At 47.1% G+C, this 25,145-nt stretch overlaps 1 protein-coding gene across 6 annotated transcripts in view; it reads left to right on the top strand.

The window, feature by feature from the left end:
- The window catches only part of FYCO1 (FYVE and coiled-coil domain autophagy adaptor 1), a 917,765-nt gene that overhangs the window by 457,926 nt on the left and 434,694 nt on the right, over positions 1 to 25,145 (top strand). For 4 of the 6 annotated variants that reach the window (XM_086964930.1, XM_086964929.1, XM_086964928.1 and 1 more), the window contains exon 11: positions 14,541 to 14,708. The exons of the other annotated variants lie outside the window; for them this stretch is intronic. In XM_086964930.1, the coding sequence (XP_086821056.1) occupies positions 14,541 to 14,708 (168 nt within the window). The remainder of the gene's footprint in view (positions 1 to 14,540; positions 14,709 to 25,145) is intronic. 6 annotated transcript variants of the gene reach the window in all.

Below are 25,145 nucleotides of genomic sequence, written 5' to 3'. Positions count from 1 at the left end.
TGCTGATTCGATTGGCTTTGTAATTGGCTGGCTTGCACACTTAATCCAGCCAAGCAATTACCTAGCTGCTCCATAATTGATCCTTGCGCGTGATAAACACTAGTCAGTTCTTGGCCAACACAGCATCAGATAAAGAGCAGTGATGTAACAGTACACACACACACACACAACCACACATACACCTAACCACACACACAACCACACACACAACCACACACACACAACCACACCCAACCACACAACCACACACACAACCACACACACCCACAACCACACACAACCACACACAAACACACACACACAACCACACACACAAACAACACACACACAACCAAACACAACCACACAAACACACACACAACCACACACACCCACAACCACACACACACACCCACAACCACACACACAACCACACCCACACACACATACACACCCACCCACAACCACACACATACAACCACACACACAACCAGACACAACCACACACACACATAACCACATACACACACAACCACACACAACCACACATACGACCACACACAACCACACACACAACCACACACCAAACACAATCAACCACACACACACACATACACAACCGCACACACAACCACACATACAACCATACACACAACCACACACACAACCACAACCATCCATACAACCATACACACACCCACACACACACAACCACACTGTCAGTTCACACTTTCAACAGACACCATCAGTCATCAGTGCACGCTTTCACCAGGCACAAACACCTCCAGTCATCACTGCACGCTCACTGGGCACAAACACCACCAGTCGTCAGTGTACGCTTCCACCAGGCACACACCACCAGACGTCAGTGCATGCTTCCACCAGGCACACACCACCAGACGCCAGTGCACGCTTTCACCAAGCACACGCACACCACCAGCCGTCAGTGCACGCTTTCACCAGGCACACTCACACCACCAGCCCAGCCGTCAGTGCACGCTTTCACCAGGCACACACAAACAGCCTTCAGTGCATGCTTTCACCAGGCACACACACACCACCAGCAATCAGTGCACGCTTTCACCAGGCACACACCACGAGCCATCAGTATATGCTTTCACCACACATACACACCACCAGCCGTCAGTGCCCGCTTCCACCAGGCACACACACCACCAGCCGGCAGTGCACACTTCCACCAGGCACACACACCACCAGCCAACAGTGCACAATTTCTACAGGCACACACACACCACCAGCCATCAGTGCACACATCAATTGTTAACACATTCACAATGAACTATTGTAGCAATCGCAGTATGGCGCACTTTACTTTTATACATATTCATCTAAAGCGCAGCATGCCACCATTGCTACAAAAATAAATACACATTCTTTTGGCCTACAATTTATAGACTTTTGTTGTAATTGGTGTTGCAATATTTAGCAATGCCAATAGCTCAAACCTAATTAATGCAAGACCTATTGCATTGCAAATGCTTGTTGTTGGTGTTGGTGAGTAGATGCTGCCTGTCATAAAACCTTGCTCGTTTATAGGAATTCTTAACCAGTTTCCGTGGATCTCTCGCTAGAATTTTTTTTCTCATGTCTGAAGCTCCCATATCAAAGTCAGCAATACTTGTGCAGTTTCTGCGCAAGCGCATGAACTGTCCAAATAGGATGCTGTCCTTTTGGGACATGGGATGGAAGCTCTCGTAGTGCAACATTGTGTTGCGCCCTGTGGGTTTAATGAACATATCAACAGCTAACTCACCCTCCACATGTTTTATGATGATATTCAGAAATTCTATCTGGGCATTGTTGATGCCAAAAGTAAAATGTAGTTTTTGATCGCATAAATTTAACTATGCCAGATACTCAATCAACTTGTCTTCCGTATCAGACCAAATGAAAAATATCTCATTATGAAACGGGACCACTTCCAGGTGGACTCAAAAAATGGTGCCACCTCATTGAAGATATGGATGAATTCATATTGAATGATGACACCGTAGGTGCACACGAAGTCCCCAAGCTTACTCCCTTTACTAGTTGGAATAGTTGGCCAGTAAAATCGAAGATGTTTTCAAGTACTAATTTAAGACATTTGATGATGAAATTTTAATTGCAGTCAATGTTCATGGTCTGAATAGACCATTCTACTGCAAGTAAAGCCCCTTCAATAGGAACATTACTATAGAGTCTTTCTCTAGGGTTACTAGCCATTGTGTTTCAGGATTGAAGGGGACCTCCTCTACAAGATTTATAATATGTTGTGTATTTTTGACATATGCCGGTGTCTTGTTAGCATGGCGGCATAGGATGGCATCCTGGTATTTTGATAACTACTCTGTGACAGAGCCTATCGTCGTGACTATGGATCTGTATTGTGGATCCTTGTCATTCTTGTGTATTTTGGGTACAACATACAGACTGGTCATCCTAGGGTTCTGTACATTCAGGTAGGTATGTTCCTTTTCACAAATGTGACCATCTTTTAGGGCTTTATTTCTGATGTGCTATATTTTAAATTTTATTTTTTCTATTGGGTTTCTACTGATTTTAGTATAGAAATTGGTGCCCCTTAACATTGTCTCCATCATTGCTATGTAGTCAGTGGTATTTAAGATGGCAATTCCCCCACCTTTATCGCAGGTTTTTTAGGTCAGACAAGGGGTTCTTTGGACATATTTAGTAGCTGCAATCATTTTCTGGTGTGCCACCTGTTCAAATACAATAACTGCTGGTGGTATTTGCTCATTAGAGGGAGTGAAGTTAGATTTTGATATTAAGGCAAGGCTGTTTGTTTGTGTTATGGGCATTGTTTGTGCTGCAAAAAACAATTGTAATCTTACTTTGCGAAAAAATGCTGTCAAGTCACTGAATAATTCAAATTTGTTAAGTCCCGAATGTGGGACAAATGTCAAGCCTTTACATAACAATAATTAAGTGGCAGGAGTCAAATCAGAGGTGCTTAAATTAAACACCGGGGGGCGTGGCCAAGATGGCGGGGTGAGCGGACGCTTCCTCCCGTAGCTCCTCCGGCCCGGCTCAGCTTGAGCCCCGATTCCTGCGCCTCTCTCCCCCCGCGGCTGCACTGCGGGTGAGAGAACTGTGCCGGAGTTCCTGGGGCACATTTTGGTGCCACTTTGACTTCTGGAGCCCCGGGGGAAGTTCCCGAAAAGTTTATTCGGAGATCGCTCCGAGGACTAGAGCCCGGGTCGCCCCGAGGAGAGGAGCCTGGAGGCGGAGCGTAGTGCGGCGCTGTCCGCGCGCCTTGGCTGGCCCGAGTGCTGAAAAGCGGAACGCCGGAGATCCCGAAGGAGCGGACTAGAAGGACTCCGCGGAGCGAGGTGGCTTCCTGGCGATGCCCTGGTGGCAAGCACCATTGCTGGGCGACGGACTTTAGCCCTGTACCGGCGATCCCCCCACTACCCGGGGTCTCGAGGGGCGACGCCTTGCGAACTCCGCGCCCGGAGGCGCTGGATGGCGGAGTTCGAGCAGTGCCCGAGCCGGGCACTCGACTGGTGATGGGAGGAGGCACCGGTTTCGCACTTTCCGGACCCGTTATCATTTGAGAGTTGCCCATGGACTTGCTGGCCCGGGCTGCCTTCTTGGGTCCCACCCTCCCGCCATCTTGTCTTTGTGTGGCTGAGCCCGGTGGCCCCTGCCCGCGCCCTTCTCACACGGGAGCCTCGACTCGTTCTGGCGCCAGCTCATCTACTGCCCTCCCTGGGAACACGAGACGGGAGGCCTACTCTTCGGACATTGCTGCCTGCCCTGCTGGCCCGAGGGCCGTCTTGCCCATGCCCGGACCGCCATTTTGTCGCCTGTGACGCACTATCCTTGTCCTCGGCGAAGGCCTCACATCTGGTGCCCGCGAGCGGTGGCGCTCGCCTACAGCAACTAATCCTGGGCTTTGCCGGGCCCCAAGATGACTGGAAGACGTGGCGCGGCACGGGGTGATCGCACCTTGCCGGAAATGCTCGGCAGGTCCCAGCAACTACGCGACAGGACGCAGCCGTCCCCGGGGGCCTCCCGGGCATCAACGGACGCAACTGCGGGCGAGCCGCCGGTCACGCGGTCCTTCATGGAGGACTTATTCACCTCCCTCAAGGAGGAATTTCAGACTCTTAAGACCGAAGTGGCTGGAGAGGTCCGGGAGGTGCGCAGGGAAGTCGAGGGCCTGGGCGAACGGGTCGATACTGTGGAGACGGCGGCTCAACGCCGCGATGAGGAGATAACCCATCTCCAACAGGACGTCCTTCGCCTCCGGGAGCAATGTGTCGAGCTCCAGGCCCACTCGGAGGACCTCGAGAACAGGTCCAGGAGGAACAACATCCGGGTCCGGGGTGTTCCATCCGCCGATGAAGGTGCGGACCTAGTGGCTTATCTGCAGGACCTGTTCCGTGACATCTTGGAGGAGGGAGCGGATTTCCCCATCCGCATCGACAGGGCACACAGGGTGGGCCGCCAGCGCCAGTCATCAGCACCCCCGCCTGATATCCTGGCATTCTTGCCGGATTTCCCTCTAAAGGAGCGCATCATGACTGAGGCCCGTAGGAAGCAACCATTGACCTTCCGCGAAAGACCTGTGGCGCTCTATCAGGACCTGTCTGCCATCACACTGCAAAAGCGCAGGTCTTTCCGCATCGCTACGGACTTTCTGCGAGAGCACGAGACAGCCTACTCCTGGGGTCACCCCTTCCGTCTTATCTTTCGATGGAATGGGGTACTGCATCAGCTGCGCTCCTTACAGGATGTCTGCGGGGTGCTGGGTCTTACTGCTACGGAGGAGGACGGGGCTACACCCGCATGGAGGCGCCCCGAGCGGCGGGGCCGACGGAGGTCGAGAAGGCGCCCATCGTCAGCGCCAGTGAGTCGCCCGGACTCGCCCACCATCAGAGCTGACATGGCGGAGGCCCTGAGGACTGCGGCCAGGAACTTGCCTGAATCTACTGGTGTGGCCTTGACGGCCTAATTTTTCTCCGGGGGGAGAGGCTCTTAGCTTTCACGATGCTGGGCTGGGGGTTGGGGGGGCGGGGGGGGGGTGGTGTGTGGCTGGACGTCCACTTGACTGTTTTCTGCAGACTCGCCCATTTGGGCTAGACTGAGACTATGGGGTGTTGTTTTTTGCTTTTTGTTTTGGCCGGTTGCCATCAATGGTTTTTGGGGGGGTTTCATTGTTGGTTTGTTGTGGGGGGGGTCCCGTCCGAAGCTGTCCGAACGAGTACGATGCCGCCTCTGGCCTTCCCTGCGCCCCTGCCCCGCGCGCCCCCTCCGCTGATCCCCCGCCTGCTGCATAGCGCGCTGTTTCCCTGGAGGCGATGCCACCCCTGAAAGTAGTGACCCTTAATGTCAAGGGTCTGAATAACCCCGTAAAGCGTAGGGCGATCCTCTCCCTATTGGAGGGGTCGCAGGCGGATATTTGCCTCCTGCAGGAGACCCATTTACTCTCCAGAGATTGCCATAGGTTGCGCTCTGCCAAGTTCCCCACTCAACTTTTTTCCTCTGCTGCGACTAAGACCGCTGGGGTGGCCATTCTTCTAGCCAGCTCCTTTAGGGGGGAGGTGCTGTATAAACATGCAGAGCAGAAGGGGAGGCTCCTAGTGTATCGCATGCGCTTAGGAGGTGTTACCTTTACGGTTGGTTCGGTTTACAGCCCAAACGATCACCAGGATCGTTTCCTGGACTCGGTGTTGGTGGACGTTACTGCCTCGCCCGATCGCCATGTCATCCTGGGGGGAGACCTGAATATGGTCTTCGACTCCACTCTAGATAGGTCTGCCCAGCGTTTTCCGCAGACAGGGGAGCTTTCTAAAGCGGTGCGGGACCAGATTGCAGAGATGGACCTGCATGACCTCTGGCGCACCATGCATCCCACCGATAGGGACTACTCCTACTTTTCCCACGCACACCGCACTTATTCGCGGTTGGATTATCTTTTGGTGAGCGGCCCACTTCGCTCGGCCGCCACGGCGGCGGACATCGGGGTCTTGTCTCTGTCCGATCATGCGCCGGTCTCCGGAGTTTTTGCGTGGCCGGCGCCCCCCCCCCCCCCGAGAGGGATGTGGCGGCTTCGGGACACGCTTCTCCATAAGAAATCGGTGGTGAAACGAGTGGAGGAGGTCATCCAGGACTACCTGACCCACAATAACAACTCTGACACGTCCCTGGCTACACAGTGGGCGGCTTTGAAAACAGTCGTCAGGGGAGAGTTTATCTCCATTTCCTCGGCTGAAAATAAGGAACGCCAGCGCAAGAGGGAAGAACTGACGGCGCAGGTTAGGGAGCTTGAGCAGGTCCACCGCCGGACGGGGGCACCTCGGGTTTGGAAGCAACTGAAGGCGGCACGAAAACTCCTCTCTGCGTTGGATCTAGATCGAGCGGAGTACGCAGCGCTGCGCCTGAAACATGCCTTTTACACTGGCGGAGACAGGTGCGGTAAGCTCCTGGCCCATAGGCTTAGGGTTGCGCAGCAACGCAATGTGGTGAAGGAGCTGGTGGGAGTGGATGGGATCCCGGTTTCCGGTGACGCGGAGGTGGCAGATACCTTTCGATCCTTTTACGAGGCACTGTACGCTTCAGAATCTTCCCCACCGGGAGAGGCTGAGGCCTATCTGGAATCCGTGACCCTCCCGGTCTTGGACCCCTCCCAGGCGGACCACCTAGAGAGGGACATTCACGTGGAGGAGGTCATCTCCGCGATCGCACGGCTGAAGCATGGCAAAGCCCCGGGCCCGGATGGCTACACGGCCTTGTTCTACAAGACCTTCTGTCCCACTGTCGCTCCTCTCCTGGCTCGCTTGTTCAACTCCTTCTCCGAACCGGGCGCCATCCCACCGGACCTCCTCTCGGCGACTGTGTCGGTTATCCCCAAGCCGGGGAAGGACCGGACCTTGTGCGGCTCGTACCGGCCCATTTCGCTCCTAAATGTGGACCTCAAGCTTTACACCGGAATCTTGGCGGCCAGACTGGGTCTACACTTACCAGGTTTGGTGGAGGCAGATCAGGCCGGTTTTGTACCCGGTAGGCAGACGGTCGACAACACGAAGAGAGTGACGCACGTCCTGGAAAAGGCCTCACGCGTCCCGGGGGAGCGGATGCTGCTATCGGTCGACGCGGAGAAGGCCTTTGATAGGGTTCATTGCCATACCTCGAGCTGGTCCTTGGGAAACTAGGGATCGGCGAGAAGTTCCGCACTATGGTCTTTAACTGCTATAGGAGACCGTCGGCGTCAGTGCGTGTCAATGGACACAGCTCCAGCAGCTTCACCATTGAGCGCGGCACGAGACAGGGTTGCCCTCTCTCGCCGCTCCTCTTCGCCCTTTATATGGAGCCGTTTGCGCAGAGGATCCGCGACAACCCGGACGCTATTGGGGTGAAGATGGGGCAATACACACACACTGTCAGCCTATACGCGGACGATGTCTTGTTGACCCTAGATGACCCCAGGCGGTCGCTCCCTGCCTGTGTCCAGGAGCTGAACGCTTTTGCCCGCGTTGCGGGCTTTAAAATGAACATGACTAAGTCGGCTGCACTGGATGTGTCGCTCTCTGCCGACACCAGACGGGACCTTCAAAGTCTCTTCCCTTTGCAGTGGTCCTCCTCCACGGTGCCTTACTTGGGCATTTTGCTTGCTCCCACCCTGCCTGCCATGGTCGCAGCTAACTATTCCTCTCTAGGCAAAAAGATAAAGGAGGAACTCGGCCGATGGAACAAGGGCCTACTCTCGTGGCTGGGCCGTATTGCGGCGGTGAAGATGACAATACTGCCCCAGATCCTGTATCTTTTCCGCGCTCTACCTCTTCAGCCCCCCGTGGGCTGGATACGGCAGGCGCAGGCAGACATCTCCCGCTTTGTGTGGCAAGGCCGTAAGCCTCGGATGAAGCGGGTCCTCTCCATGCTTGCCCCGGAGGCGGGAGGTCTCGGGGTCCCGGACCTCCGGAAGTACTTTCAGGCGGCGCAGCTCCGGTACCTGGTGGAGTGGAGCCGGTGGGAATCGGACAAACACTGGCTCTTTCAAGACCAGGCAGTTGCGGGCCGTACCCTCCAGGAGGTCCCGTTCCTACGGCGCGTTCACCGCCCGCCTAATCTCTACGCCTCCTTTATCACCCGGGTCCCGCTAAGAGTGTGGGACGCGGTGTGTGAGCTACGGGAGCTCACCACTTTTCCGTCGCCGTTCTCTCCCATCGCTGGCAACCCGGACTTCACTCCGGGCCTGGAGCCGGGGGCCTTTTCACACTGGGTGAGTGCGGGATGTAGAGCGCTTTTCCAGATCTACGGGCCGGAGGGCGTGCTCCCCTTCCAGCAGCTCCGGCAGGAGTTTGGCCTGACGGAGGGGGACAGACTGCGTTACATGCAAGTCCGCCACTGGGCTCTTCAACCCTCAGTGCGTGACGTCGCCGCCCGTACAATTACGCCCTATGAGCGATGGTTGGTGACCCGGGCCTCGGATGCCAAACTCATCACTGATTTGTATAAATTTCTCCAACCCCCGCCGTTTCACTACCATAACCCAGGGAGGGAGCGCTGGCACAGGGAACTGGGCAGGACCCTGAGCCACAAGGAATGGGACAAGATTGCGTATCGGGCGAGGCACTCTGCGTACCACACTGGGCTGACGGAAACCTTCACTAAAGTGTCCACCTATTGGTACTACACCCCGGAGCGGCTCTACGAGATGCGCAAACTAGGCGATAAGGGTTGTTGGCGCGGCTGCGGACAGGAGGGCACCCTCACGCACATTCTCTGGGAGTGCCCGGTGCTGTCGGCCTACTGGAAGGAAGTCTTAGATGAGGTGGATAGGCATTTTGAGATTGAGCTCCCGCGCTTCCCCGCGTATGTCTTGCTTGGCCTCCCCAATGACTTGATGTACCCGCTGAAATCCCGCAGGGGCAGGCAGATTGCGATTGCGCTGGGCTCAGCCGTTCAGAACATACTTGTCCTTTGGCGCACCCCCACTGCCCCCTCTATCACTGGTTGGTTGCATAGGCTCTGGCGGGTACTGGGTATGGAGAGGATATCGCTAACGGTGGCTGGGAATGTTGACCAGTTTGAGGAGCTCTGGCATCCCTTTTTGGCATTGCTGTCCACGGAATTTCACGAGCTAACGTGCCCACGGTACTTGCGCCTCCTTAGGCTGACACCGCCGGCGCCAGCGGCGGAGTGATTGTGCGGATTGGGGACCGGGGGCTGGGGGTGGGAAGTGGGGTTATATGCTTCTAATGCTGCTTTTCGGACGGGGATGTTGGGGTGTTGTTTTCTTTTCTTTCCTCCTTGCTTTTCTTTCTTCTCCTTTTCTGGGGTCGAGGGGCTGGTGGTATGGTATGCTTCTCTTTTGCTGTGTCGCAGAGTGCTATTCTGGCTTGGCCTTGCCTAGGGAGTGGGGGCCTACGGGGGGTTGTTTACAGTGCCTTACTGCCTTATGTTTTTTGCCTTGTTACCCTCTGGGGCACCCTGCCTCCCTCTTCTTCTTCTGACTCGCTGCAACGTTTTGCTTCTTGTATTGTATGTTTGCCTGACCTCCTGCTCCCCTCCCCGTGTTTTTTATGCCTTAATAAAATACTTTAAACCTAAATTAAACACCGGGATTTCTTCTACTCTCTCCAGTATTGCGTATCACGCGTTACTAGAAATTGATTCTCATTTGTTTGTTGATTTCCCCGGTAACAGGGTTGATATTGTGGTCGCCAGTTGCTCCTGCGTAGATTGCGCCTCACTAAAAAAGGCTGCGGGGTTTCATAAGGGTAGTTGTAAATCTACTATTTTTACTCTCAAACTGGGTAGGTGCACTTTCCCTGTCCGAGTCAGATGATTCAGAAAATGTTGTGACTTTTTTGTTATATCGTCTGTATTCTTGTTGGTCATATGGTGCACTTTCCTGTTGTGTGTAGCAGTGTTCCGATAAATACACTGGGTAGGTGCACTTTCCCTGTCCGAGTCAGATGATTCAGAAAATGTTGTGACTTTTTTGTTATATCGTCTGTATTCTTGTTGGTCATATGGTGCACTTTCCTGTTGTGTGTAGCAGTGTTCCGATAAATACGGGTATGTGTTTTCTTTATTAGAAAAGCGGATGCCTTTTTTAAATTTGTCAGCTTTCTTTGGTGTAAATATTCAGTGTATAAATTTAATTCCTGATCCGATTCCTCCAACGTTTTTTTTGCATCATCTACTGCTGTATAATTTTTTTTGTATTCTCTAGTTTTAGGTTTTCTGAGATCAGGGTCTGTAACATTTATTTTGCTGTTTCCACAATTAACATCATTAGGTCGCGAGAGCAACGATTTTTAATCATCGACCATTTTTCTAGAAATGCTTTTATTTGGACAAATAGTCCCGGAATATTTTTAACTCTTAATTCTTGTGGAATTACTCCTGCTCTGAGGTATTCTAACATGTATTGACCATGTAGTTGTATTCTTTTGGTCTTTTTCTTGAGGGCTAAGAGTTTATGGAAGTCTTCATTTTAATCAAATTGGCCGTTGGTTGTTGGCCAAAAGACCCTATACCTCCCACCATAGAGGCAACATTGTCATCAGTAAACCCAAAAGTCATGGGGTTTGCAATAACTAAATATTAGCCTATTTGTTGAAGAGGAATGTGAAGTTTATAGGATCATAGAAAGGTTTATATAGGTATAGTGTGAATTAAGCCTCAAATCAAGAAGTAAGCTGAGTGCTTGAAAAAGATTGTACTAGAGTGAGTGGAGAAAGAAACAACAGATTTAACAGTGACAGAAATGGTAAATACTATTAGATATGGTTCCCAGAATCATAGGCTCAGAACTTTATATCAAAAGTTGGACATGCCTAAGGTGGCTATCCCCTCACAGACCTGCTGCGAGAATTATGATTTTGGAAAAAGGGGACCCCCTACTGAAAACAATTTTTCTTGCTAGCTTTACGGACAAAAATTAGAATGGGGTAAAGAAATATGCTAAATACAAGAACTGTGTTATATCATCATGTCACAAATGAGAACAACAGGCCTAATTCTGTGTGGGGTTGCTTGTAAGATAAACATGAACATAGCACTCAATACAATTTGTTCTGATACAAAACTATATTTTATTTTTATTCTTTAAATTAGTTCTTATATTTCTTTCTATTTGGATATTTGCGAAATTCATTAAGTTCATGAGTTCAATTCACAATCTCATATCTACATGACATATACACAGAATATATAGTGGTCTGGTAATAGATAGTGGTGTCCCCGCTGAGACCAGTAGTATTACATTTTCGAAATGTGAAACTATAAAGGCAATTAATTATTGTGTCCCAGGCCGTGCCCCAGGCCCTGACAGAATGCCCAGTGATTTGTGTAGAAAAAGCCCAGAAATTTGCAGCCATACATAAATCTACGCTCTAATAGTATTCTAGCTGACATGGCCATCCCCTACACTTGGAAGCTAGCTGAAATTGTTATCATTTTTAAGAAGGGTGATCGTGTACTTCCAGCCAACTATAGGCCAATCAGCCTGATAGACTCCCTTCAGAGAGTTTTTTGTAAACAGGTGCTCGAAAATCTCCAGGACTGGATTTGCAAAGAGAATATTATATCAGATTGGCAGGCAGGTTTTAGATCAAATGTGAGCACAATAGATCTGAGTTTTCGGTTTCTTTGTATTTATTGGAAGGAAGTAATTGTCAACAAGGGCAACCTACAAGTTGCCTTTGTTGATCTCGGATCAGTCTTTGATATGGTTCCGAGAGACAAGTTATGGGCAGTTTTAGAAGAAATAGGAGTTCAGGCTTCCCTCTTGAATATCTTGGTGAGGTTACATGCAGCAGCTGTTGAACGATTGTTAGGCATTTTGTCTGAAGCGGGGCTTGGAGCTTAGAAGCTCCAAGACCAAATGTATGATTTCTTTCCTCCTGATCAACAATTCAGTGTTGGAGACAGATGTTTGTGGGTGGTATCCTTCTAAAAGTACTGGCTGAGTTTGACTACCTATGTATGAAACTCCCAAGAAATCTACAAATGGAAAGGGCAAAGCTGTCCTTGGTTCTAAGACCGAATATATAACAACCATGCTCAGAAAAACTATATCTAGAAGGGTGGCCCCCATGAAAGAGATTCACAGTGTTAAGATTCCAGGGGTGGTCTTTATGGTGCAGAGATATGGAGCTGCACAAAACTTAATAATCTGGTAGCAATAGAACATACATTTATTATATCATTACTAAATCTCTCAATGGGTACCCCACTGAGTCCACTCTACCTAGACTTGGCACAGAAAATAATTACTAATAAAATTGAGCAGAGACTGCGTATGTTTTGGCATTGATTGTGGTCTACAACAGACCTAGAGTATTTTAGGGTTGGTCTCCGAGACCTATTGTTGCCAAAATGTGCAAGCAAGATTTTGTGCCTCCACAGTGTAAAGGCCCTTTTACAGAGGCTAAGCCATGACACAAACTGGGACTCTCCGGAGACTCTGTGCCAAATCCAAAAGCCTCAAAGCTGTTTATTGTGGTAGTGTTGTGGCGGACAATATTCAAAATTGTAAAGGATCACTGTCTACTACTTTTATTGATTTTAAACCAAACCCGATGTATGAGCGTACTTTTGCTGAAATTTTCACCCCACTAGAAAAGGAAGCTATACCTACAGTTCAGGTATGGATGCCTACCTGTAAATACTTTTAAAAGGAAGTGGCACAAAGAAATGGATATGGTGGATGACTGAATCACTTGAGCATGCTGTATTTTTTTGTCCCTTATACAGTCAGTCTCGAGTTAAGTGAATAGTCCCACTTTGCAGAAACCTGGGAACTAGGAAGCATCAGGAGTCGTTCAAAATACTGCAGAGATAGGCTCAAATCGTATTGTTGTATTCTGTATGGCCAAATTCCTATGGGCAATGTGGACTAAACTTGCCAAGTGTTCACTTGGTAGTCTTTAAAATACCACTTTTGCCAGAGTCCCTTTATATTGTATCGTGCTACTTGGATACCTTGCAGTTGACTGATGTCTTTTAGTACCTACAGAAGATCTTTAATGTATTTTATATCTCGTTTTTATAACAAAAGTATTTTAATGGGGAATTTTTTTGGTCTTTTCAAATGGTTTTTTTGTTGCTGCTCTTGAAATGGACCAACAAGAGTATTTAAAAGTGTTATGTTGTACTATTCGTGTTTGTAAGTATACTGTTCTGTGTAATACTTTTTTGATCTGAAGTGATTGAAATGGAGTTTTCTGAACTGAATCAACTTCTACCAGCTGCCAGTCTCCCTACAGCACCATGGTAATAGGAACAAAAGCACCCTCCAGTAATGGTGGTATTACACTCTGGTTCCACTTCCAGTCCAGCAGAGTCTACTGCTGTGATAGTGTATCAAACAATGGTCTTCTGATGATAGGGCTGTGTGTACAGTGTATGCGCTTTATGGCGAGTAGCACACTATCTATTGGTTATCGGCATTTGTCTTGTGTCCTCAAATAAACCATTCCATGCATTTAGCATACTTTCTTTTTGGTCATTAAGGACTTAGGTGTGATCATTAGAGGGGGTTTATGCGAGAAGTGAATAGTTGATGGAATGAATAGATATTTTTAGGTTGCAGGATATGGTTTAAAAGAAAGAGATTAAGACATACATGTGATTTAGATAGTCTATACATACAAGAGACCTGGAGAGAGTAGAAGGGAAAGAGGTTCATACAAAATTAATAAGGGAGGAAAGAATTGAAAGTTTAAGTCAAGGTCAGTTTTTCATACCGGGCATGAGAAATCTAGCAGGTGGAGATGTTTTTTGTGATAGCTTGTAATCTGTGGATGTAAACTGTAGCAAGTACCAATGTTTAAATTGCACTCAAAAGGAATGTGACTTTTTAAAGTTGGCAGATACTTCACTGGCTGCAAAAAGCAACCCCTTTCCGAGCGACCGTCAGGCAGTGCAACATTTGAGCGCATCCAGGGGCGGCTCTAGGTTCATGGTGGCCCTGGGCAGGGAGCGTAGGTAGGGGGCCCCGGAAGAGGGGGTCCGGGTGGGGCGGAGCGCGGAGGCCAGTGAAGAGGGGGGGTCATGGTGTTTGGAAGTTGTATAGAGCCAGAGGCCACCAAATCCCTGCCAGGGGCCCCCACATAAATATGTATCCATCCTCAGAGGATTATTATATTAAGGATATATATTGATGTGGTGGCCCCTAGGATTTGGTGGCCCTGTGCAGGTGCACAGCTTGCACATGCCTAAGGCCGGCCCTGGCGCATCCCAGTACCCGTGATTACTATTTGACAACACAACTGAGAAGGCTCTTGTGCACATCCTCACACTGAAGATGCAATATAAAGACTTGTGAATCCAGAAAGGACACATGTGTACTTACAACAGCAGTACATTCACGAATATGAAGGATTGCTACAATTTATGCATGCAAATAATTTTACACCATACAAACTACATATCTTGTCTTCTTGTCGGGATGTGAGGTTGTCCTTCCTCGATGTTCATCGGTCTGTCATTGTTATCCTTGTGTTCACGTGTGCTGTCGAAGTATAGCTCTACTCCTTTTGTGCACCAAACATTCACATACTTCCTTCTTCTATTAACAGGACACAAACACAGCTGGAAAAAGCCAACACTCAAGCCACAGATTTTTGTGAGAAGTTCAAAAAGACACTAATGGAAAAAGAAAGGAATGAACAGATTTTGCAGGCCAATGTGGATGACTTAAATATGACAAAAGAATTCCTGGAGGAACGCTTGGTGGAACTCATCAAGTACGTGCAAAATTTCTCACTCGATTGAGAAAGCGTGGTTTTCTATTACTGCCATGAAAGTAATCTAAAAGATTGGCCCTGCATACTTTCCTTTTTAGTTTGGTATCTCAGACATACCGGTTTATAGATACTGGTGAGGGAAGTAGTAGACAGTGATCAACATTAAGATGAAATAATCTATTTTCATTCTCTTTTACCCTGGTTGATGCCACGTTCTTTTCTCACAATCTCTATCCTTCTCTACTCATTTTATCTTTTGACTTTAACGCATACTCGATAGTTCGAATGTGCGGACCGGTTCTTTAGACTTGCACTAAAACAGCCACATAAAAACCCTTTCACCCTTTGTGCACAGTAGTTTAGGTACCAGCTACTTTGGGTATCAAGTTGCCAAGTGCTGCAAAGACAATATATCAGTACAATTAATTTCTATGGTTTCTGGTTTCCTAACCTTTCTCCCTAATCTCCCTCTGATGCTGTTAAAGCACTGCAATATCATATGAACAGGGTCTATGGTCAAATATGTGTGTCATGTCTACTGTGCACTCTAAATGTCTATTTCAGTATACTTCATTCACTACAAAACTTGTTGAGACATTATTTTATCAATCTACCCCTCTCACAAAAATAATTTTGACGGGACATTATGGATGAGAACATATACAATATAAACATGAAAACCACTGAAATTGGTTGGTCATTTATGGATGTCGGCAACACTTCCGCCCTACTGCACCCCATATGTAAGTGTTCTTGACTTTAACTGTGATCTTTATAAATAAATAAATGGGTGCATCATCGTTCCAGTGCTGCTGATGCATTTTGGCAGTCATTTTCAGTACCTTTTAAGGTGTAGGTTTTCTTTGATCTCTACCGTAGCGTCCCTTCAGCATTATTATTATTATCTTTTTAATTGTATTCTTTCAAAAAAATGTGCAGTCCGTGGACTGTTTGGAAACATCTAGTTATATTGATTTTTGTAGTGATGAACATGAACCACTTTCCTCTCAGGAAATCCATGGATTACTTCTGTGGATATCGTGTAGATTTGTAGAATTGCATATCATCACATTTACATTCCTCCTATGAATGGTAGGGTTCATTATCCAAGGTTTGCAAATCATATTTTTTCTTTTGTAAATTAAATATGTTTAATTTTTTTTGTTATAGTGTTTTCTGAGTTTGATTTATTGATTGCATTTTTCATTAATATTTTATAAACATGACCTGTTATGTACAGTGTAATCTAGTGCTCATGTAAGCACCCCAATGTCCTTAAGTTGAGGATGCTGAATTTAGCGTACTGGGTACAATAAGGCTTAGGCAGGGCTAACTAAAAGCACACTTACCGTCCAGTCCCAGGCTCACTATCAGCACCTAACAGACGATCATCGGTGACTTTGTCTTTCCCTAATTTCAGGCTCTGCTTGTGCCTGTGTGCATGCGTGCTTGTGTGCTGTGAGCATAGAAGAGACAGTTATGACCTGACCTGACCTCCCTCAGGCCCTTTTTCACCCCGTGACTCCTGAATCAATGTACATGCTGCTCCCTTGCTGTTTCTGTTAGGAAATAGGAAGAGTGCAGCTCGGTCAAGAGCTCTCAGAGCTCATCTGGAGCCTTGGGGGCAGTGGCAGCAATCTCCAGGCTCCTATATTGTGGAAGTAGGTGAGGGTTCCAGTGCACATGCTGGGATTGTCAGAGAAAAGCACCCGTCCAACCCGACATGCACACTTCACCTCAAGGAGGCCCGGCACTCGCCAAACAAAAAGCGGGCTTGGAGTGGAGGCTCCCCGTTCTCCCCTCACTCTCCTGTAACTACTCTGCCCAGGTCATGCCCTACACCTTCACCAGATCTGGGGTTGATCCCTGCCTCCTCACATCCTAGAAGGCTAGTTACTCAAGTTCTTGGCTGAAGTACATCATTGACCATTTCTGTGGTGGAATGGTGTGAAGAAAAGTTTGGAAATATGCATGTTTGTGAGTGTTCTCAAACTTCCAAGGCAAACCACTACTTGGACCACCCACTTCGTACCTTGCCGTAGTAAATGTACATACATTTTCCTGAAATTGCTCTGTGAATTCCTGACAAGTATAAAAAAGGTAAATTCGGTCATAAACGTATATGTTCCAGGGAACACAGGAAGAAAACAACGTTTTTATTTGTGAGACTCATTTTGAGACTCCACTTCTATTACCTATGTGGATAGGGTGCGCCTTAGCGTGCGCATACCGTCCCGCTGGTACTTCATTGGTCCTGACGAAAACCTGTTAATTGACACATAGGTTGAAACATGTAGACCTCTTTTTAATTCATAATACTCTAGTTTTTACACCGACAGCGCACCTAACAGGGCAACAGGTGTCCCACATTTTAATAGTACCCGAAACACTCCAGAATAAACTCCTCGAGTGGGTAGTATCGGATACTTCTTAAACACACAATTATCTTCTTTGCACATATAAAAAGAAAACCAGCTCCACTGTAATCAGGTGTCGCAGCACACCTGGATGGGTCTCGGCTATCCAGGTGGGACCCCGATGATGAAGCATGTCACCAACTAGGTTGGTGAGTGAGGGGTCTTCTTAAGGACAAAGGACGTCCTCTTTGTGGTTTGTGTGTAACACATTTGTTTTCCCTCCCTCTACTGAGGCTGGGACTTACCCATAAGGTTCAACTCCCTTATTGTTGTCTAAATCTATGAAAGATACCAATACTGGGTAACTGAAGTTACAGGTAAGTAACTCGTTTTCATACGTGGATGGGGGAAGGTTAGCATACCAATGACGCACTAAGTTCAAATGCTTGCATAACCTGAGTTACATCCTTGTTACCCAAGGACACCCTACCTACAATTCGGAATGTCACTGTTTTTATGTGAGCATACACATAATTATGTGAGTGTTTACTTCTTTTGTGCTTTGGTTGGATTATTAAACCATCCACAGGGATGAGGAAACCCCGATACATTTTAGGTTCGTGTTTGTAAGAAGATTAGTTATGCAACCACGTAGGTCCTAAAGAAATTGCACTTGATCGAATCATGACATATTAAGACATGAAACATGTCAAACAGTAGCTTAGATCTATGCACACTCACTTGATCTTACACCATATAGTATACCTTCTCATCTGAGAAATTTGGATTATTATGTTCAGCAGTTTCTCATATTGTTTTTAACTTAACATATACCTGAATCCCTATTAAATAAATAGCCACAGGTCTATGGTTGATTTTAATTCACTTTATTCTCTAATCTTCTCACTCACCGACTGAAGCACATTCACTTCCCCAGTCCTCCATTGGCAATTAAAAAGATATTCGGCAAAGCGTCCTATTGTAGGGCCCGTTGGGCATTGTGGCGTCAGCCCGAATAGGCACTATACCCAATGCCCATTGATGAAGCGTTCCACCTTCGGACGGGTGAGGGCACTTGCTCCTAAGAGCATATAACAGGGCAACAGGTGTCCCACATTTTAATAGTACCCGAAACACTCCAGAATAAACTCCTCGAGTGGGTAGTATCGGATACTTTTTAAACACACGATAATCTTCTTTGCACATATAAAAAGAAAACCAGCTCCACTGTAATCAGGTGTCGCAGCACACCTGGATGGCACTCTGCTATCCAGGTGGGACCCCGATGATGAAGCATGTCACCAACTAGGTTGGTGAGTGAGGGGTCTTCTTAAGGACAAAGGACGTCCTCTTTGTGGTTTGTGTGTAACACATTTGTTTTCCCTCCCTCTACTGAGGCTGGGACTTACCCATAAGGTTCAACTCCCTTATTGTTGTCTAACTATACATCCTAGGGACTGGGAGTCCCACCCCTGCCTTCACTGGCTAATACCCTTTCTCTCCATATTCTTTACTAATCTTTCATAGATTCACATGCTTAGCATCATCCCCGCCGTCGAGGTGGGAGTCTTGCGGTACAAATAAAATATATACATAATAGTAATAAAACATAATACAATAGGCTACAATGGACAGTAAAGTCACTACATTAGCCTATCCAAGTCTTTTTTGTAAAAAGAACCAAATCAGGAACAAAGCTAACCAGGCTCCAGCACCCTCTTAGAACACTCCACAGAGAGGCGAACCCTCAGATTTTCGGAGCACAAGTGACAGTAAGTATATAATAGGAATAAGGTAAGCCTCTCCGAGGAGGAGGGTGGGTCGCATGTGAATCTATGAAAAATACTGGATAACTGAAGTTACAGGTAAGTAACTGGTTTTCTTATCCAGTATCTTTCATAGATTCACATGCTTAGAATCAGAATAGTTAGCAGTAAAATCCTTAGTTGTATAGTGGATAGTGGGTATCTTAAGAAACACAATAGATACCTCGTAATACCAATACAGTAACGTAATATAACATTCTAACCCTAAGAAGGGAAGACTATATATGTGTATATATATATATATATATATATATATATATATATATATATATATATATATATATATATATATATATATATATATATATATATATATATATATAAGAACCACAGTATCAACAAGCATTTGCAATGCAATAGGGGTCGCATTATTAAAGTTTGAGCTATTCGTGTTGCATTATTTAGCAATGTCAATAGCTCAAACTTTAATAATGCGAGACCTATTGCATTGCAAATGCTTGTTTTAATTCCATTCCCCCTTTAGAAGCCCTAAAGAATCCTGCAGTATTGTGGAGTGAGTTGTGATTAGGGTACAATCTTTTTTTCCCTTTTCATTCCTCATCAGCTGCTTTTTGCTTTTCATTCCGTAGGGACACGCCACACAACGGCTGGGTAGCATATGCACAGTCCCGCAGGGTTCAGAGGCACCACCCCATCTCTTGTACTTGTTTGTACACTTTGTACGATACCCAGACTGCCCCGAGAGTGGAACCTTACATCCCTTACTACATCTAAACTCAACTCTACATTTGATGTCATATTGTTTACCAGTTATCTCACCAAGAAGTGCTTCAACGCCTTGTCATCGATAGTAAGCGCTATATAATGCAATGACACTACAGTGTGCGAAGGATAAATAACGTTAGAGATGGAAATTGATACGGTCACTGCAGACTGAAACTATGTTTCTGGCAGAAGATACAAAACACAGCCCCATTTCCAATATCATGTTAACGTGAACTACAGTCCAAATGAAAAATATTTGGTTTGCACATAATCTGTTCCTGATTTGACAGATTCACATATTACCATAGCGCCCAAGTTTCCCAATTCCACTTGAGTAGCTCGTGTTGTCCTGTTTTTTCTGTGTTTTTTGGTACTCGTAGTCCTCAATTTAATACCATAAGGAAAGATAAAAACTTGAATTGGGTGCTGTATTCAAACAAAGAACTGGGAAATTGCAGCGGTGAAGTATTAGTTTTAAACCATGACTATTGCATGAAGACTGTGAGACAAACGTGAACAAGAATACTTCAAGTCTAAAGTATTGATATTTTGGGAACACAAATTGAGCTCAAATGCTTTTTATGACTCTCTGCCACCTGCTTCTGCCGGGTCTTGGTGCTCTCCTGTATTGGGACAAGTGCTACAGAGGCCACGTACATTTACACTGCTCGCTTTAACCCGTGCCATACCCAACTACAGTCTTCTGAAACCCGTGCACCACCCAATTCAATATCTATAAAAACCTTGTCCGGGGCTTCAAGTGGGCAGGGTATTGCCGGTACTGAGCACCAGCAGTTCTAAGAGCTTACTACTCCTGATTTGGCGTTGAAATGGAAAACAAACAAAAGCTGTGGTTTGACAATAAATACCTTAAACATATGCATTTTGCCAGCATCTCAAATTCAGCACCAGTGTAGCACGAAATGCATCAGCAGTGGATTACAATGACCTTCCCAGGTGTTTTTTGGTTTTTGCTTCACTATTGCAGACAATCACTGACGTCACCTCAGATGTCCCAGTTTAAAATGATTGGAACTTACTTACAGCTGGCTCCGAGGTCACTAAATTCTTGCTGCAGCAAGTGAAGTTTGTAAGTGAGAGTGGAGTGCAGCCACGTACCAGAGTGTGTGTGTATGTTTAGTTATAATATTTACAAATAATTATTTCCTTTTGTCTGGCAGGCGCAGCATGCGATCAGCAGCTGCCTGCAGTCAGTGGGTGCCATTGGTCACATCATACAGAACTCACTGTAGACAGAAGTTCTGCATTGCCCTCTTGCATGGTTGCGAGATTATTGAGCCGGCTGGCAGCAGGGCCGGGATGCCAATCTCGTAGCTCTGCGCCCCAAAGATTTAAACGTGCTAATTACTGGACCTGAAAACCTATTGGAGATAAATAAATAATCCTGACTAGACCATGGCTTATGGGAATTACCTCACAGGGGTCAAGGGTTCCTTGATCTTGCTTGTAAAATAAACAAGCAGCACAGAAAGCGATCGCTTTTGCGATCGCTATAGTAATCTAGTATCGACGGCCGTCATTGTCCCTGCTTTGAAAGTGAAAGCGGGCATGGTGTGCTGAGCGCAAATTAAACAAGTTGTGCGCGTGACGAAAACTGCCGTGGGGCGGGACTTCTGTTTCCTGCTAGAAGCTCGAGCCCACGAAGTGGCTGGCTAGGAGAGGAGCAGAGGTGACGCGGGGCTCCCATGCCCGAGGGAGAGCCCCGCGATGGAGGCTGAAGTCCGGAGTTGCGCCGATGCGGTAAGTGGGGCTTAGTTGTAGTGGGGGTGGCGGCAGGGGGGGTGGGGGTGGCGCATGTATTGGTGTAGCTGTGTGTGTAGCTGTGCGTGTGTATGTATATGTGTGACTGTGTCTGTTAGCTGTGCGTGTGTATATGTGGGTCTGTGTGCGTGCGCCCTGATGCATTGTGCCTGCGTGGGTGTGTGTGTGTGTGCGCGCATGCGTGGGTGTGTGTGCGCGCGCGAATGAGAGAGGCTGCTGAATGTTGAACAGGAGATGTGCAGGGCGCGGGCTGGGCGTGCGCGTCCTAGAGATGAAATCGCCGAGGGAAAGCGCGTAACCACCCCCTGTGCGCCATTCTCGGCAAACCCACAGCAATAGGTCTTTCGATGGAGCAGCGCAATGCGCTGCTAACACCAGCTTGACCTAAAAAGCAGGTGCTGAGACTGGTCCCTATCGGTCTCTCCTATTTTGCACTCGTCATCAGGGAGAGAAAAAAAATCACACCTCTGTAGAAAGACCCCTATTTACTGCCTGTAATGTAACTTCAAAGAGAATCCTGATAGTTCTTTCACAGTCTCATCATTTCAGAACGGAAGCATTTTCAAAATTTTATACATCGAAGCCAGAGTTGTTGCCTATTTATCTTATGCAACTAAACAACCATTCACAAAGCCAATATCCCTGGTTTGTTGTAGGGGTAATGTTAATAGTCATATTTTATATGTGGAGGCAATGACAGTAGTAGTAAAATACCAGTCGTGCAACGCACTATGTGAAGCACAGTGTCAGCTTATGTGTTTTTGAGGCACGCCCTTAATTACATTAGGCAGCCCCTTTGAGAGACCCCCTCTAGTTTTCCATCACACTTAAAACCCCATCATAGGTAAATATTCGTTGTGCATCCACTGCCAACTCATGCAGTGTATATCAAATTAAATGTATTTCTCCATATCAAGCAACCAGTCAGTCATATTAATAATATGCGTGCGCTAGCAGCAGTTGGGCACTGTTGTTAAAAGCAACAATGGCATACCTCGGTGTGCCCCAGGGAATTCTGTGCAGTGTTCTACATACTGTGTGAAAGGTCGCTCCACCCATTTCAGTAGGCCATTCTGTGAACGCGGATACCCCTCTGGGGCATACTCCCGGGGGGCGCAGCCGTATCGAATAGCAAGAGTGCGAGCGCCGCGAGCATGGGGCCGGCCACACGCTCAGCTGGCTTCACACCTGCCCTGCGCCTCATGGCGCCACCTAGGCACCACGGACTCCCCGAAAACAAACGGGCTTCGTGGAATGGCGTACGAGAGTAGAGCGGCTTGGTATCCTTGCAGTGTGTAAAGATGTCACCCACCTGTATGTTGTGTTTGTATTACATGTTTACAATGTTAGTTCACTTCATTTGTGCCATGTTAGGTCCTGGCAAACGAAACTGCGCACTGCTGGCATTGCGGTAGCTCACTTGTGGCCAATTTCAAGGTTTTCCCTGTCCACATCTTAGTTCCCTGTGCCAGCAGTTCTTTAAATGGGCCGGTACTGTCCGGTACGGAGTACTTTTTTATTGTGGGAGGGAGAGTACCGGCACTTCTCAAGAGAAATGCTATACTTTTAATTGGAGAGTACTGGTACTTCTCTGAAAACAAGCGGGTACTCTGCTACAGAGTACCTGCACTTCTATTTTCCAGTTCAAGCACTGTGTGCCACAGACGTCAGTGGTCTCGGGTGACCAACGTTCTCTGTGTCATTAGAGGCACTGGTTCCTGCTTTGAATGTTTGTGATAGCCTGATGCATTCTGGGTGTTGTAGTCTTGCTTTCCTTCCATTCAAATGAAGTAAAGCAGCACACCTGAAGTCTGTGATTTGCAAGTAAAAAGTTGGGGACTGGGGACAGTGTCCTGTCTGACCTTGAGTTTGATGGCTCCCTGCATAGTGATCTGTTCTTCACATAGTACTGGTGAAGACGCCAAGTAATCTCTTAACACTGTGAGCAGACTGAACGCAGACATACAACTGCCTTGAGGCTAGTGTGATATTGTAGGAACATGCTCAAGTATATGGCATCTCAAGGCAGCCGTGTGCACCTTGCAGACTCAAAGTTACCAGCTGAATTATTAATTAAGCGGAGAGCCCTAAATTAAGCTGCGCATGAAGGAACTCATGTGGAATCTGCACTCTATTGCTGATTCCATCCCATACCAAATAAACACAAGTTACCCCATGCGAGTTTCTGCCCACATGGTGATTTTTAGTAGTGTGTAGTAGGAGTACTGTGCTAGAGTGAGCACAAGCCCCACACCATGCATTACCATCACATGTAGGGCATCACCCTGAGAAAAACAGGCGAAACAAAACTGACACCGGCCCGAGTTCTTGGGTTCCGCTCAGATGAGACCTGGCCTTGCATATGGGGGGTTCCTGTCTGAGGTGGCATGGTGGGCAAACAAATAGCACAAACTGTAATACGATCCGAGTAATTCACTGTGGTAGAGATCAATTCAAAATTTCCACCTATTCTTTTTTTGTTTTCCTTAATTCATATATAGTACATCACAAACTGAATTGTTTTTAGACTCAGATAATAGGTGTTGTCATTATCAAACCTGATGGCACTCATTATATGGAACTTTAAAGTATAAAATGCTGATCTCACCTACGTCCTAGCGACTGCGCACAGATGTTAGGTGGGGCAGGTGCTCAACATGCCAAACTACTGTGCCGGATTAAAGAGTTTCCCATTTGCATATAGAATGGCGATGCTACTTGGCTTTATTAGCTGTGTGGATACTTTTTAATTTGAGCTTTATCTTCGTGTCTTTGCACTATGCTCATTCTAGCACCATGCTGGCCGCTAGCTCCTGTCTTTACCGGGTTCTATTACAGCTTTGCATGAATAGACAGAGCGACTGAAAAAACAACGAAGCTAAGTCAACAAAAAGTACTTTTTTATTTTTTTTATTTTAAGTGTTCACGGGTGCCAACGGTGCCCTTGTGTCTGACACACCTGTCCATTCACCTGCCAAGCTCACCCAGCGCAGTTTGAGACCCGTTCCTGCTTCTTTGGGAGAACGCTAAAGCCTTTCACACCTGTTTCTTTTTTGAAACTTTGATTTCAGTAAAAGAAAATTTACAAAGACTTCACGTGTTTGCCACAGCTGGGAAAACGAAGGCTGCTCGTACAGTAGCGAGCGACTGCAGTAACAAGACCCATTCAGGTGTCGCGATTATACCAAAAGTAAAGAAATGGAGAAAAAAAATCTATTTCTTTACCTTTGGTATAATCTCGGCACCCGTGCTTTACTTTTAATGTTATAAGTAAAGCTCTGGTGCCGCGATTATACCAAAAGTAAGGAATAGATGTTTTTTTCTATTTCTTTACCTTTGGTATAATCGCGGCACCCGCGCTTTACTTATAACATTAAAAGTAAAGCGCGGGTGCTGCACTTATACCAAAAGTAAAGCAAAACAAGCCCTGGTTTCGGTTTCAAGTATCGCGCCCGTGTCTGGGCACGATAATTGAAACCATGACGGCCTATTGGTGTCTATTACGCGCACCAAGCGCGTAGTAGACACCAATAGGCCGTGGGCGGAGCAATGCACCTGCCTTTGACCAATAGCGTGCTGTCTTTCATTAAAAGACGCACGCTAAGGCCAATGGGGTAGCTGAAAAGGAAACGCACACGCACAAGAGTGTGTGATTTCTAGGTCAGCTCAGATTCCCCGTTTTTCCCTCACTAAATGTCTCGCACTGCGCAGTGCACCGCTAGGCGCGAGACCTAAAAATCGAAAAG

Source organism: Lissotriton vulgaris, chromosome 4_1 (genome assembly GCF_964263255.1).
Source record: "Lissotriton vulgaris chromosome 4_1, aLisVul1.2, whole genome shotgun sequence".
Classification (NCBI taxonomy): Eukaryota; Metazoa; Chordata; class Amphibia; order Caudata; family Salamandridae; genus Lissotriton; species Lissotriton vulgaris.
This window is presented reverse-complemented; position numbering and strand designations above follow the sequence as displayed.